The sequence below is a fragment of the Thermobia domestica genome, chromosome 18 (assembly GCF_964235325.1).
Source record: "Thermobia domestica chromosome 18, izTheDome1.hap1.1, whole genome shotgun sequence".
NCBI classification, from domain to species: domain Eukaryota; kingdom Metazoa; phylum Arthropoda; class Insecta; order Zygentoma; family Lepismatidae; genus Thermobia; species Thermobia domestica.
Window position 1 is genome coordinate 141,892,760 of NC_137471.1, and position 13,896 is coordinate 141,906,655.

A 13,896-nucleotide genomic window follows, 5' to 3' on the forward strand; every position below is an offset into this window, starting at 1 on the left:
CGCTTGTTTCAACAGATCATTTGTTCCACGTTTTGCACATTTTCATTTGTTTTTGACGTCGAATGACGTCTCGATCGTTTCTCGTTTTCAACTCACTCCTTACCATTTTTGAATCGCTCATACCACTTGTAAACAGTCTTCAATACCACTACTTCATCGTCATACACTAATTTTGGTATTTCACGAGCTTCTTTGGCACGTTTTTGCAGTTTAGAACAAAACTTAATGTTGGCGCCGCGACATACATCTTATTACACCTTGTATTATATATATATATATATATATATATATATATATATATATATATATATATATATATATATATATATATATATATATATATATAGCGACATGTGTGTGTATAAGATGGTAAATATAGTGACAATTAATAAGAGTAAACAAAAATCGAAATATAGTCACAAAATACTCTGCACTAATTATTCTTTAAAACAAAGTAACTTACAATAGGAGATGTAAAAATAACGATCCGTAACAGTAATACAAATGGTGCAGATGACGCTTCTAGAGAGGAAGGAAACATTCAATTAAAGTAATAAACACACAGATACAAAGTAAGCCACTTTACTTATGAGGATATCTGTAGTTTTTACAAGTAGATATCCTCTACACAATATACATCATTTCAGAAGAATGTAAAGGGTAAGCTATTGTGTGGAAGAAGAGATCATAACCAAAATTCTCATTATAATAAATTATTAATTATTATTATGTTTTACTACTAAATTCTGAGGCACACACACACACACACACACACTGACGTTGGACTAAACGCTAACAGAAAAGTGACACTAACAAAATGTCTTTTTCAACATATCATGGTTTCTCACGTAAATATAGCTATATCAGGATTATTATTCTACCAGGCCTTAATTCCACAGTGTCAAACTAAACACAATAACACACTGAGCAAGGCTATGTGATAAAATTATATAAAACACAAAAACGTAACAGTTTCAACACAATAACTGTGTCTTCATCAGATTTCCACTCCTTCTCTTGTACAAAGAAAATGTTGGAAAGATATTTGTTGAAATTACATAGCTTACAAATAAGGAAGTTCTTCTAAAGGGAACTTGTGTGATATCACCTAAGCTGGGTTCATTCGCTTTAGCTTTTATACTTCCTTAATGGTACTCCGTAGCTGAATGATAGGCAAACGTTAGCAAAGAATTAACATTCTTCTACATTAAATCTACGGTTGATTTAAACTATGGATCATTGACATTAATGAGCATTAAAATATAACACGAAATCTTAATGCTCAGATTATTTCTAATGGTTATTAATGAAAAATCTCGGTTCATATCTGGCATCAAAACTGTTAATACAGTAGTCTCTCGACTATCCGGCTTAATTCCAAAAAAGAAAGAAAGAAAAAAAAAGAGAGAAAGAGAGAGAGAGAGAGAGAGAAACTACTCCGTAATAAAATGGAGAATAGTTTTATTACGTTCTACTTGGAATGAAATGCCTTGATAAAAATGTGGTTTTCTCAAGGAAAAGCAGTCATCTATCGAGAACTCTTTCAAAAACTAAATGCTATAAGTTTTGGCACTTTTAGCCTTGCCTTCTCACATCTGTGTAATCATTCAATAATGAAAAGCAAAACAAATTTAAGTCATTTATTTCAAAATTAGACCTACGTTTTACGTCAATGTTCTGTTTATTTTAAACTATATGTATGTACAGTGTACATCATATTATGTTTCTTGTAATTAACTTAAGACACTATAAAATTTATCTTAAAATATGTACAATATTTTATTCTTAGACTTTCTATACGTACAGCAGAGTTCATATCAAATATTTATAAAGTATTGATCTGTGATATGCGGTCAGAAAACATGTATGATAATGGTTTTGCTATGAAAAGTGTTTTTATAATATTATGGGTGAGGCAAGAAGTGATTAATTATAGAACTCCAACACATCCGGCCTTTTTCTTATCACGCCTCCTGTTTTGCCATATTACACCTCGGAGAGTCGAAAGTCCTTTGTACTGTACTTAATTCCTATGTTCTACCAACATTTACTAAACTCTTCATTGTCAAGGTATGACAATTGTTTTCAACTTTATTACTATTTTAATTTACTTTACATATTTGTTATAATGGAGGTCACGATGGCCCAGTAGTAGAATCCCTGATTCGGTTCAAGGTCGCGTCAAGTGGGTAAAGTGGCAGACAAATAGTGTGTGCGTGGGTTTTCTCAGGGTTCTCTCGTTTCCTTCCACTTTCTTCATGCCACCATTTGATTTGCATATTTGTTATAATAATTTAATATTCAAGAGTGTATTATCGAGCTGTCTTATAATCTTAGAGTAGTCCTTACCTAAACCTCCAATGGCATAGATGATTCCATTAACTGTAACAACTCCATGAAATGCTCTGTGGCTGTTCATTGGCGGGACTTCATGCCAACAATTATGAGAATCTTCATACGCCTAAAAGAGAAATAGTCAGTATTCTACATATTCATTTGATGCATTGTTCCTTTCCCAAATTATTCCAATGTTTCTTGGAATGGCCAACAACTCCTTACACGTTTTTCCTTCCTCTAACATTTGTATAACCTCCTGATTGAAAAAAGAAAATAATAATAAATATCAAGTGAATACATAAACATATCAGGTACTCTAAAACGTATTGAGCTTTTTGAGCACGAGATGGCGTTACTGGCCCAAATCGCAGCGGCCTAAGACCAATGTCATTTGGTAGCTGAAGCTGGTAGACGTGCAAAAAGTGTTGGAATTCTTATAATTAACCCTTGGGAGCTCTTGGCTTTTTGGGCTATTTTTGAGACTTTCAGTCAAGCACCTACTGCATCGTCACTATTTATCCTAGGATCATGGTTTATACCTCGTTCTCTTCAGAATAGAGCTGGCTTTCAAATGGTATCACTTGCATGCCCATACCATATACCAGGAGAGGGAAAATTGATGTCAAAGGGAAAATTTTGAGGGGAAATTTTTTTTGTCCAACTTTGGGCCCCCCTGCCCCCCTGTGTGTACGTAGAGACCTCCAAAAACCTGATAAATAGTACTTGGTAAACTAAGTGTGTGTACCAAATTTCAAGTTTATATCTTGAATAGTAAGGGCGGGAGAAATTTTATCAGGAATTCCCACCATGCCCAAAACTACCGCAAAACACCATGATCTCAGGGGAAAAATTTCCTGAGACATCCCTAATTACCCTAGGGTCATGTTTCGCCCATCATTCTCTTCAGAATAGAACTGCCTTTCAGACGGTATGACTCACGTGTCTCTATCATGTATGTAAAGGGGGAAAATCCCGAAGAAAGGGATTTTTTGGGTCTAAAAATCCCTTTTTTCAACTTTTGCCCCTCTGGACCCCCCTGTTTTTACGCAGAAATCGGAAAAAAAACTTCTGGTAAATACTACTCGGTGGACTGAATGTTTGTGCAAAATTTCAATCTTCTACGTGGAAAAATAGGCCCGCCAGAAAAAAATTCCCTACCATGCCCCACCTTTACTCTATACAGAAGTATATTTGGATAAAAATTCACTGAGACGGCCCTAATTACCCTAGAATAATAATTCGACCGTCGATCTCTTCAGAATGGAACTGCCTTTCAGACGGTATGAGTCACTTGTCCCCATCGTGTATGTGAGGCGGGAAAATGACGAAAAACGAGATTTTTGGGGTAAAAATATCCCTTTTTTAACTCTTTGCCCCTCTGGTTCCCCCCTGTTTTAACACTGACATCGGAACAAAAAATCTGGTAAATACTATTTGGTGGACTGAATGTTTGTGCAAAATTTCAATCTTCTACGTTCACAAATAAGCCCGCCAAAAAATATATATACCGACAATGCCCCATTTTTCCCTATATAGAAGTATATTTTTTAAAAATTCCCTGAGTCATCCCTAATTACCCTAGGATAATAATTCGACCGTCGTTCTCTTCAGAATGGAACTGCCTTTCAGACGGTATGACTCACGTGGTCCTATCATGTATATGAGGCGGGAAAATGACGACAAACGGGATTTTTGGGGTAAAAATATCCTTTTTTTTTAACCCTTTGCCCCTCTGGTTCCCCCCCTGTTTTAACACTGACATCGGAACAAAAAATCTGGTAAATACTACTCGGTAGACTGAATGTTTGTGCAGAATTTCAATCTTCTACGTTCAAAAATAAGCCCGCCAAAAAATAATGAACATAGGCTTAAAAAGGGAAAAAATACATTTTAAGATTATGACGTCATCACCTCCCATGTCTGGACGCAGGACGGTCTGAAACCATACGTAATGTATTCTACAATGTCTCTGGACTTGAAAAACAAAAGACGAAAAAGCTCAAATAGAAGAGAAATAACGCAATGTACCATGAAAAACGCATATGGTACAAAATGTACCAAAAGATCCCCAAAGGGTTAAACTACAAGGTCTGTATGATAAGTAATGAGACTCGCCGCGCCGCGGCGCGCGTGTCGCTGGAGCGGGTTTGTCGGTGATGGAGGATGTAGGGGGGGGTCCGAGCAAAGCAACGCACCGCGCGTCAGTTGGCTCCGAGCCTTAGTGGAGCGCGGACAAGCCTTGGACAAAGCCCTTGTGAACATTCTTGTCACGGCGGAAAATCAACAAACATGGAGGGTTCCATCGAACAGCGTTATGCGATCAAATTTTGCGTTCGCCTGGGGAAAACGGCTACTCAGACGCTTTCTCTCATCACGGAGGCCTACAAAGAGGAAGCCCTATCCAAAGCCCAGGTGTTTCGTTGGCACAGTGCGTTCCGGAACGGCCGGGAAAGCGTTGAGGATCTGGAGAGGGCTGGACGCCCGACAACAGTGACTACGGACGAAACTGTGGCAAAAGTGAGGGATCTCCTGAACTCAGACCGTCGATTATCGTTGAGATTGATTGCTGATGAACTCGATATGAACCACACAACAGTGCACAAGATTGTGACGGAACAATTGGGAATGAGAAAAATCTGTGCGAAACTGGTGCCGCGAGTGTTGACTGACGAACAAAAGCAACGACGTGTTGATTGTTGTCAGGAACTGTTGAACCTCATGAACAGTGACCCTAACTTTGAAGATGACGTCATAACAGGTGACGAGTCGTGGGTGTTCCAGTACGACCCTGAAACGAAACGTCAAAGCGCGGAGTGGCACACTCCTGCGTCCCCGCGCCCCAAGAAGGCCAGAATGTCGAAGTCAAAGGTGAAAACAATGTTGATTGTTTTTTTTGACAATGTGGGGGTGGTCCACAAGGAGTTTGTACCCCAAGGACAAGCCGTCAACGCCGCCTTCTACAAACAAGTCCTTGAGAGACTGCACAGGAGCGTCAAGCGGAAAAGACCGGCGATCGCTAGCCGGTGGAAGTTGCATCACGACAATGCCCCTGCCCACACCGCCTTCTTAGTGACCTCCTTTTTGACCCGGATTGGGGTGGAAGTCCTTCCACAACCACCCTACAGCCCAGATGTGAGCCCGGCCGACTTCTTCCTCTTCCCGAAGCTGAAGCCACGCTTGAAAGGAACCCGTTTTGCAGACGTCACAGCCATCCAAGCAGCCGTGACCACATTTCTAAAGGACATGCCGGCTGCTGACTTCCAGGGGGCGTTTGCAGCGTGGAAACATCGATTGCAGAAGTGCATCGACGCAAGAGGAGAGTACTTCGAAAGCTTTTAAGTCCCTGTACAGATCAGATCAATAAAACAATGTTTCCAGACCTGGTCTCATTACTTATCATACAAACCCTGTAAGCTGTTTCGGTGTGAAGAAATTTCCACAAACCTGAGCTACATTTTACAATTTTATTTCGATAATGGCGCAAGTGCTCCACAGACTCGTGCAAAAATGTATGATGTTTATGGGTAAAATACGTATCTAAAATAACAGACACAAAATGGTTCAGTTGCTTTCGCTCTGGAAATTTCGATGCCTAAGATACTCCTCGTAGTGGGGAACCAATCATACCAAAAGTGGATAATCTTGTGGCAAAAGTTGGGCAAAATGGCATATAATAGTCATGCTATTGCTAAGACCTAAACATCCACCATTAAACAGTGTTAAATCATCCGAAGCAAGCTGGCTACAGAAGATAACTCGCCGTTTGGGTGCTACATGCTCAGACTCGTAAACATTTACTCGATCGAATTTTTATCTGTGAAACTTTACTGAAAAAAAAGTAACGAACTTGAACGTAAATAGCCTACGACAACAATGTTAAAAAAAAAAAAAAAAAAAAAAAAAAAAAAAAAAAGATAGTGGTCGAGGCGACGGAAAGCTCCATAGTATGTGGCAGAGTCCACACAGATACCCATGAAGGTTATGCTGTGCGTTTGGTCGGATTGGAAGAGCATCGTGCATCACGTGCTGCTGACATCGGAAAAAAACTATCGGACTCGGACCTGTAGTGTCGAAAGATAGCAAAGCGTACTTAGTAATTCAAATGGAACGGTCAGAACTAGTCAAAAGAAAAGGTGTCATGTACCACGTTAACAAGGACAGACCGCATACATATTTAGTGATCTGCCAGAAACTACGAGAACTTGGCTGGAAAGATTTAATACATCCATTGCATAGCCCGGACCTAGGACTATCAGCCTATCATTTGCTTTGGTCTTTGCAGCACTCCCTGAATGGTGTTAACTAACTTTCAAAAGAGGCCCACGGAAACCACGTGCCACAACTTTTTGACCAGAAAGCACGGAAGTGCTACAGATTATGGTGTTGTCGGGAATATGCTGGTCATCAAACAAAATGGAGACTATGTGACTATAAATTTTTTTTTTCTCAAATAACAGTAAATGTCTTCTCTATTTTGATCTCCAAAGGCTACTTTTTAGACAACCTGTTGCCGGGAAAATGACAGAAGCCATCAAAGAAAATAGTGCCTATGTGATTTCGTAATGTTGGTTTCACATCACAATAAATGCCTCCTCAATGCTGATCTCCAAAGGCTCAATACGTTTAGAGAAACCGATAAATTTGTTAAAAATTTCGAAGTTTCTAATCTACCTTTAAATTTAACATGAATGTTATTGCCATTGAATTTGATCCTTCCAGAACAGTAGACAATTTATGTTTCAGTGTTCAAATTACGAAACGTACATTATTTATTGGTAGAGATTTGTTTACGTTTCTTTTCCAAATCCCAGCATTGATGGCCCATAACTCTAGTTTATTGATGAGTAGAAAACATTTAGATCTACACACTAAGTAGTGTAGATATCAGTGTGTACTGATTATTGATTTGCATTGAACTCCCAACCTATTGTACTATCGATTGATTGGTAAATGTGAATCTTTTCTCAGTGTAAGAAAATTGTCATTATTTTCGTGAGACTGATCTCCCCCCCTTTTTTTTTACTTACATAAAACTATTTAGCAGACACGAGATAACAAATCGTGGAAGTACAGATTCTTAGTAATGAATTCGTTGTACTCTGGGAACTTATACTATGTTCTGTTTCCGCGTATTTCAATGTTCTTGCAGTGTTGTGTAGAGATTATGTTATGTTGGTGTACTACTTTTATGTAATAAAAGCTGAGAGAGCGTCTCCCGATGATCTAACCTTTATGACGTCAGGTACCTGTTGACACGAGATTTTCTGACCACATCAACAACACGTCGAGAGAATTCAGCTTTAAAAACCCAGGACGACCCAGAAGCAGTCAGTCTGCCGGGAGAAGACATACTGTTAGTCAGTCAACGGGAGACACATTATTGACAGTCGGAAGAAGCCTATCAACCGGAGAGTTAGTCTGGCGGGAAATTCTAGTCTAATACTTAGAGAGTCTGCCGAGAGTGAGTTAGTGGGACAGACAAGCGAACTTAATTTTTAGTCTGACAATGTAACTTCCGTCTCTCAAATACTTATGCAAGTCTGAGTCATAGCCACCTCTAGACTAAATAGATCAGACAGCTGAAGTTTTACATGCCTATCGCAGGACAAGGAGACAGTCAGTACCAACCAGGAGGACGACAAGAAGCCCAGCAGAGCCACGAAAAGACAACAGATACCTTGATTCCTCATGTTATTCTTGCCAACCCCATTTCCTCAACCTCCTCTCTCAATACTTTTGTAAAACTCTTTTTTTTTTTTTTTTTTTTTTTTTTATTATTATTTCTTTGAGTCTCTAGACGAGCGTCGTCCGACCCCATGTATTTGTTCTAAAACTGAGTAACATTCCGAATTTCTTTTGCTTGACGGCGCATCAATTTTGAAACCTAATTTTAAGAGCAGCATCGTAAAAGTATATCAAGATGCTAAGTTGCACTGAGTTCAAGCTGAGGATGTACAACGTGTACTCTCCTTGTAATATTGCATTAAAAATCAATTGAAGGACTAAAACAACAAAAGTAAACAAAATTGAATCATTACTGGTTGGAGTTTTCGAAGTAAGAAGTTGAATAAAGCCTTTGTGGACCTCACTAAATGCTTCTTTTCTTTTTATGATGGATCCAGATTTGACGTTGAAGCATGATGACAATATTGGAGAACATAGCCGATTCGTAGAGTTTGTACAAACTCATTCTCCTTATCTGGAACAAGGAGGAATTACCATAACAGTGAAAAGAACCAATCACTGTTCCAATTCACAAGAAAAGCGACAAAGCGGATTGTAATAATTATCGAGGTATTTCTCTTCTGTCAACATCCTATAAAATCCTCTCAAACATTCTATTAGCAAGACTGATCCCATACGCAGATGAAATTATGGAGATCATCACTGCGGATTTAGGTGAAATCGATCAACTATCGACCACACATTTATTATTCGACAAATACTCGAAAAGAAATGGGAATACAATACCCCGGTACATCAATTATTTATTGATTTTTGAAAGGCTTACGACTCTGTTAGAAGAGAAACATTGTACACCATTCTTGCAGAATTTGGAATACCGAAAAAACTAGTTAGATTAATTAAGATGTGTTAGTCCGAGTAGGAAAATTGTTCTCCACGGGCTTTCATGTCGACAATGGTTTGGAAAAACGAGATGCGTTGTCGCCATTATTGTTCAACTTTGTTCTGGAGTACGATATGAGAAAAATCAAAGATAGCAACTAAGGCCTAGAGCTCAATGGTATTCACTACGTTTTAGCGTATGCTGATGATGTAAAGCTGATAGGGAATCATAGAAAAACAATAGAAAGAAATGCAGAGGCCTTACTAAACTCATACAGGGACATGTGGTTAGAAGTAAATGCAAAAAACTACATACACTGACCTTCGCTGGATCGTAATATTGTAAATTGTGGATACGTCGAAGTATTAACGATTGGATACTTGCAAATATCTAGGATCAATAACAACAGACCAAAATCATATTTACGAAGAAATTAAATGTCGACTGAAAGCAGGGAATTCGTATTATTATTGTTAAAAATCTTTTGTCGTAGCGAATTCGGCCGAGAAATTTGAAGCTTAAAATATATAAAGCGATAATCATGCCTGTTGTGCTGTATGGTTGCGAAATATTGGTCGCTTACCTTAAGGGAAGAACGCAAACTGAAAATATTTGAGAATAATATCCTGAGACGAATATTTGAATCCAAAAGGAATGGGAATGCGGAAACTTCATGAGGAGGAACTATGTAATTTATACCGTTTACTAAACATTGCTAGGGTCATTAAGTCTAGGAGGCTAATGTGGACAAGTTATGTAGCGAGAATGGAAGAAAGTAGGAAAGTTTTAACTGGAATCCAAGCGGAAAACGACCGCTAAGAACACCTAGGCACAGAAAGGAGGATAAAGATGGATCTCGCAGGAATAGGAATACAAAGTAGAAACCAGACTCAGTTGGCTAAGGACAGAAGTCAATGGAGAGTTTTTGTGAACGCGGTATTGAACCTCCGGGTTCCATAGGCTATAGAGTTAGTTAGTTTTCATCTTAATGGAAATTACTCAAATGTCGTTCTGTTTGTTTCTGAGTTATTATCAATACTTTATTGATACTGTTATCGCTACTTTGTATTCTTCCTCTTATTTAATTAAATGGCTTTTGATTAACTGGAGCATAACATCCCTTTCAGTACCGACGCTACATAAGACATATTCTTTAAAGTAAGATATGAACCGCTACTTAAATTGACATCCGAGCTAAGTACTTCTTCCGGGATCGAACCCATGACCACTCGCACAGGAAGCATGCATGTTGTCTGTTTCAAAGCTTAAATGACTTCCTTCATGACTATTTTTCAGCCATGTATATTTAAAAAAAAAAAAAAAAAAAAAAAAAACATCTGAAGATTAATCCTGATGACATTTCTAACGTAACAAGGTTTTACATACTGAGGTAACGTTGCCAAGTAAGTTGTTTTATTTTTGAAAATATTCATTTCTGTGGATTTATTAACTTGAACAACATGCTGAAAATATGCAAACTTCATACATAACACATCGAAAAGAAAATGTGCCGTACGGATTTGTATACGACACAATAACAATAATAATGATAATAATAATAATAATAATAATAATAATAATAATAATAATAATAATAATAATAATAATAATAATAATAATAATAATAATAATAATTATTATTATTATTATTATTATTATTATTATTATTATTATTATTATTTCCTATAAGTTCAGAAACAAAGTAAATATATTTAGCACACAGATAATGAATTTACTACTAAGAATGGTATACTATACAATGAATAAAAACACAAGAGAAATATTAGTGTAAAGAAATAGATTAATTCTACAATATATTTCTAATTATTCTATGTACATAAATTTAACGTTTACTAATATCTATATCATGTATAGTTTATATTACAATACTTTAGTCATAATTTTTTATTTTGCATATTATATATATCATACTTACTACTTTATATTTACTACTTGGATACTTCAATTTCAGTGGTGTATTTACGATTTGTTTCGGGGGAGGACTATGCACAACATGAAGAAGCGGGGGGCAGGCAGCTGTCCACGTGAGTTTCAGAATTAAATTTATTTTAATCGATTGTCTACTAAAATACTAGGAAAAAACAATGAAACTCCTACTTCCTTCCCACTACACTTTTCGGTTGGGTATCTACTTTACCCAGTGCAGGCTTATGATTATAGCAAATATTGGTCCCGGGAAGGGTCTTTGCATTCTATAATCTTCGGAACGCCAAAATTAAGTTAAAATGACGCGTACACTTTTGAAAGTTCATGGATTCTTCCTGCATTTAACAATATACGTGTTGCTTTTATTCCCGAAACCAATCTCATTTGTCACGAGAAATATACATGACTCACTCTTGGTGTTTTGTGGAATACAAATGATCTTGAAATTTAGGGGATTAAACCATTAAGATATTGTAAGGTAAGAAATGCGATGAGAAGTAGTATAGTTATGTAGTCGTCTTTTCTTCTCACTGTGGAAGATTCTAGAACACAGTTTTGCATATTTGCTTATGTACCTACAACACTACACCTACAAAAAGTCAATAAGTATTAATGTAATAGTTTTCATATACACTCATGTTCAAAATTATTGTCGCATGTCTATAAATATAATTTGACAACGAATTCGCAAGGTATTTCTTATAATGTTAGTAAGTGTATAATTCGCAAAGACATGTATGTGGAAAATTTCATGTCAAAAGAGCAGTACATAAGAACAATAAAACGAAAATAAAACTTTCTTCTCCACTTAGCAACATTTTGTTTTACTCATTCTAATTTTCGTATTTATAATTCTTTTCGTATGAAATTTACCACAAGTACACATTTTCCGATTATACACAGTATCAGTATTAAAAGTACCCTGCAAAATCATTATCAAATTATATTCTTACAAGAAGACAGTTACAGATATGCGACAATTATTTCGGACATGAGTGTATATTATTGATCACGTAACTGTTTTCACTATATAATATCACTAGCATAATATCAGGTTTGTGCACAAAGGCACCTAAGACTGCTTTTATCAAAAACTAAAACAGACCGTATTTCATCTATTAATGCAAAAATATTTTTAGACTTCAATGTTAGTTATAAACAAATGATTTTGCATTTGAATCTAAAGAACAATTCAATGCTAAATCCTGTCTTCTTGAAGATTGTTCTACTTGTTTAACTTGAATTCCAAACAATTCTTATTCCTAAGACAGTTGAGTTTAACGTCTCGTTCAGCAGCGAGGTTATTGATTAACGTGGAATCCGAACCACATGAGCTCCCACCGGGAATCGAACCCGGGTCAGTCCAAGGCGCGTGCGCTAACCGTTTAGGAGCGAAAGAGCACTACTCCTAAGATAGAAGTATAAACAACAATACACCTTAAGATACGCTATCATCGACAAGGGATGGGATTGAAGTTTAGCATTCTGTTCAGTACTGAGACTATATGAGACATGAAAGTTTAAGATGGAACCCGACTACTTTAATGCGTTCACATTTTAAGGCTCTCCCACTGGGAATCGAGCCGGGCACCCTGTGCACCAAAGTCATGCACATTAGCCACTAGACCAGTCGGGAGGATATTATCGACAAAGTATATATATTAAAGAAATAATAATAGATTAATAGCTAGATTGTAGTAGAAGCCATGTGGTCTAAGTGGAGAGCATCGACTACAGGAGTGAAAGGGTCTTTGGCTGTTTTGGGAAGCGGACTGGGTGGCGTAGTGGTTAACGGATCGGCACGATATGCTGGAGATCCGGGTTCGAGTCCCAGTCCAGTTAATTATTTTTTTCACTCCTTGTATGTGATTGAATTCGCACATACAGAGGATTTAGTGTGTGAAAGTAAGTTTAAATCTATTGTTTCCTCCTTTCATTCATATACAAAATTTGGCTGCTTTCGAATTTAACATCTTTTTTCACCAAAGGCACTAAACCCTGGTCTCGCAGAAGATGCATTGGCAAAACATACAGACATGAGGCAGCTAATCAAACAAAAACTATTACATAAAAAAAAGTTATGTAAATGTTCCACCCTGTTCTCTTTTAATGGACTCTTTTTTCTTCAAAGGTAAAGCACATTAGCACTGAACTCTACAAGAGGGCGTCCCGTCACACGAGTTTCGGTTGAGTGACGTGACATCCGTATCTCAACGTTAATTCTACTTTACTACACAGAAGTTCATTACATCTTTCATTCGTGAATTTTATCTTGATTCTGACGTTCTGACGCAGCACCAAAAATGATGTGTTTCCACCGGAATTCGAACTCGGGACCACAAGCGTTAGCCACATTACGAAAAGCGAAAATACATTTTGAATGTTTTTTTAGTTTATTATTATTATTATTATTATTATTATTATTATTATTATTATTATTATTTATAGTTACTTAAGCACGTTTGAGTACTAGTAAGAATGAAATGAAATCAACTCCAACTACAAAAGATAGGAGAACTTCTTAATATTCCATAAACAGCTTTTATTTCCATCAACTCGAACAGTGGATTACAAAACAAATCATATTTTAAAATTCTTGTTCTCTTTGTTCTTTTCTTAACCTGTCTCCAAGTTTTATATTACAGCCTCCAAATTTTACAGCATTCATTATAATCTCTTAAGGTGGATCACCAACCGGAAGTCAATACATATTTTAGCTCATTCCCTTAACTACTGCGCAATGAAACGTTACATATAATAAATATTGTACTATAAGATAAAGTTATGTTTCAGCTACAATACAGGATTCATTTGGTTGTCTCTCCTGGTATCGAAAAAGGTAACGAATAAAAGAAAATATTTGATTCGTTTTACAATGAGCACGCAAGATGGCATTTGCTGTTAGATCTTACTAGAAGTGCTCATTTTATAAAATGTTTATTTGTATATGTAAAGTATGCTAAAGTACCAATCTTATTACGAAATAGATACATTGTTTGACCGTTTCTCGTGTTATGTTTCACATTTTATTTCAATATTAATTA

The 13,896-nt window shown here is 36.8% G+C and overlaps 1 protein-coding gene across 5 annotated transcripts in view; it reads right to left on the bottom strand.

Annotated features, from left to right (window-relative positions):
- The window catches only part of LOC145675750 (kelch-like protein 23), an 86,763-nt gene that overhangs the window by 16,196 nt on the left and 56,671 nt on the right, over window positions 1-13,896 (bottom strand). For all 5 annotated transcript variants that reach the window (XM_081746397.1, XM_081746399.1, XM_081746394.1 and 2 more), the window contains one exon: window positions 2,350-2,461. In XM_081746397.1, the coding sequence (XP_081602523.1) occupies window positions 2,350-2,461 (112 nt within the window). The remainder of the gene's footprint in view (window positions 1-2,349; window positions 2,462-13,896) is intronic.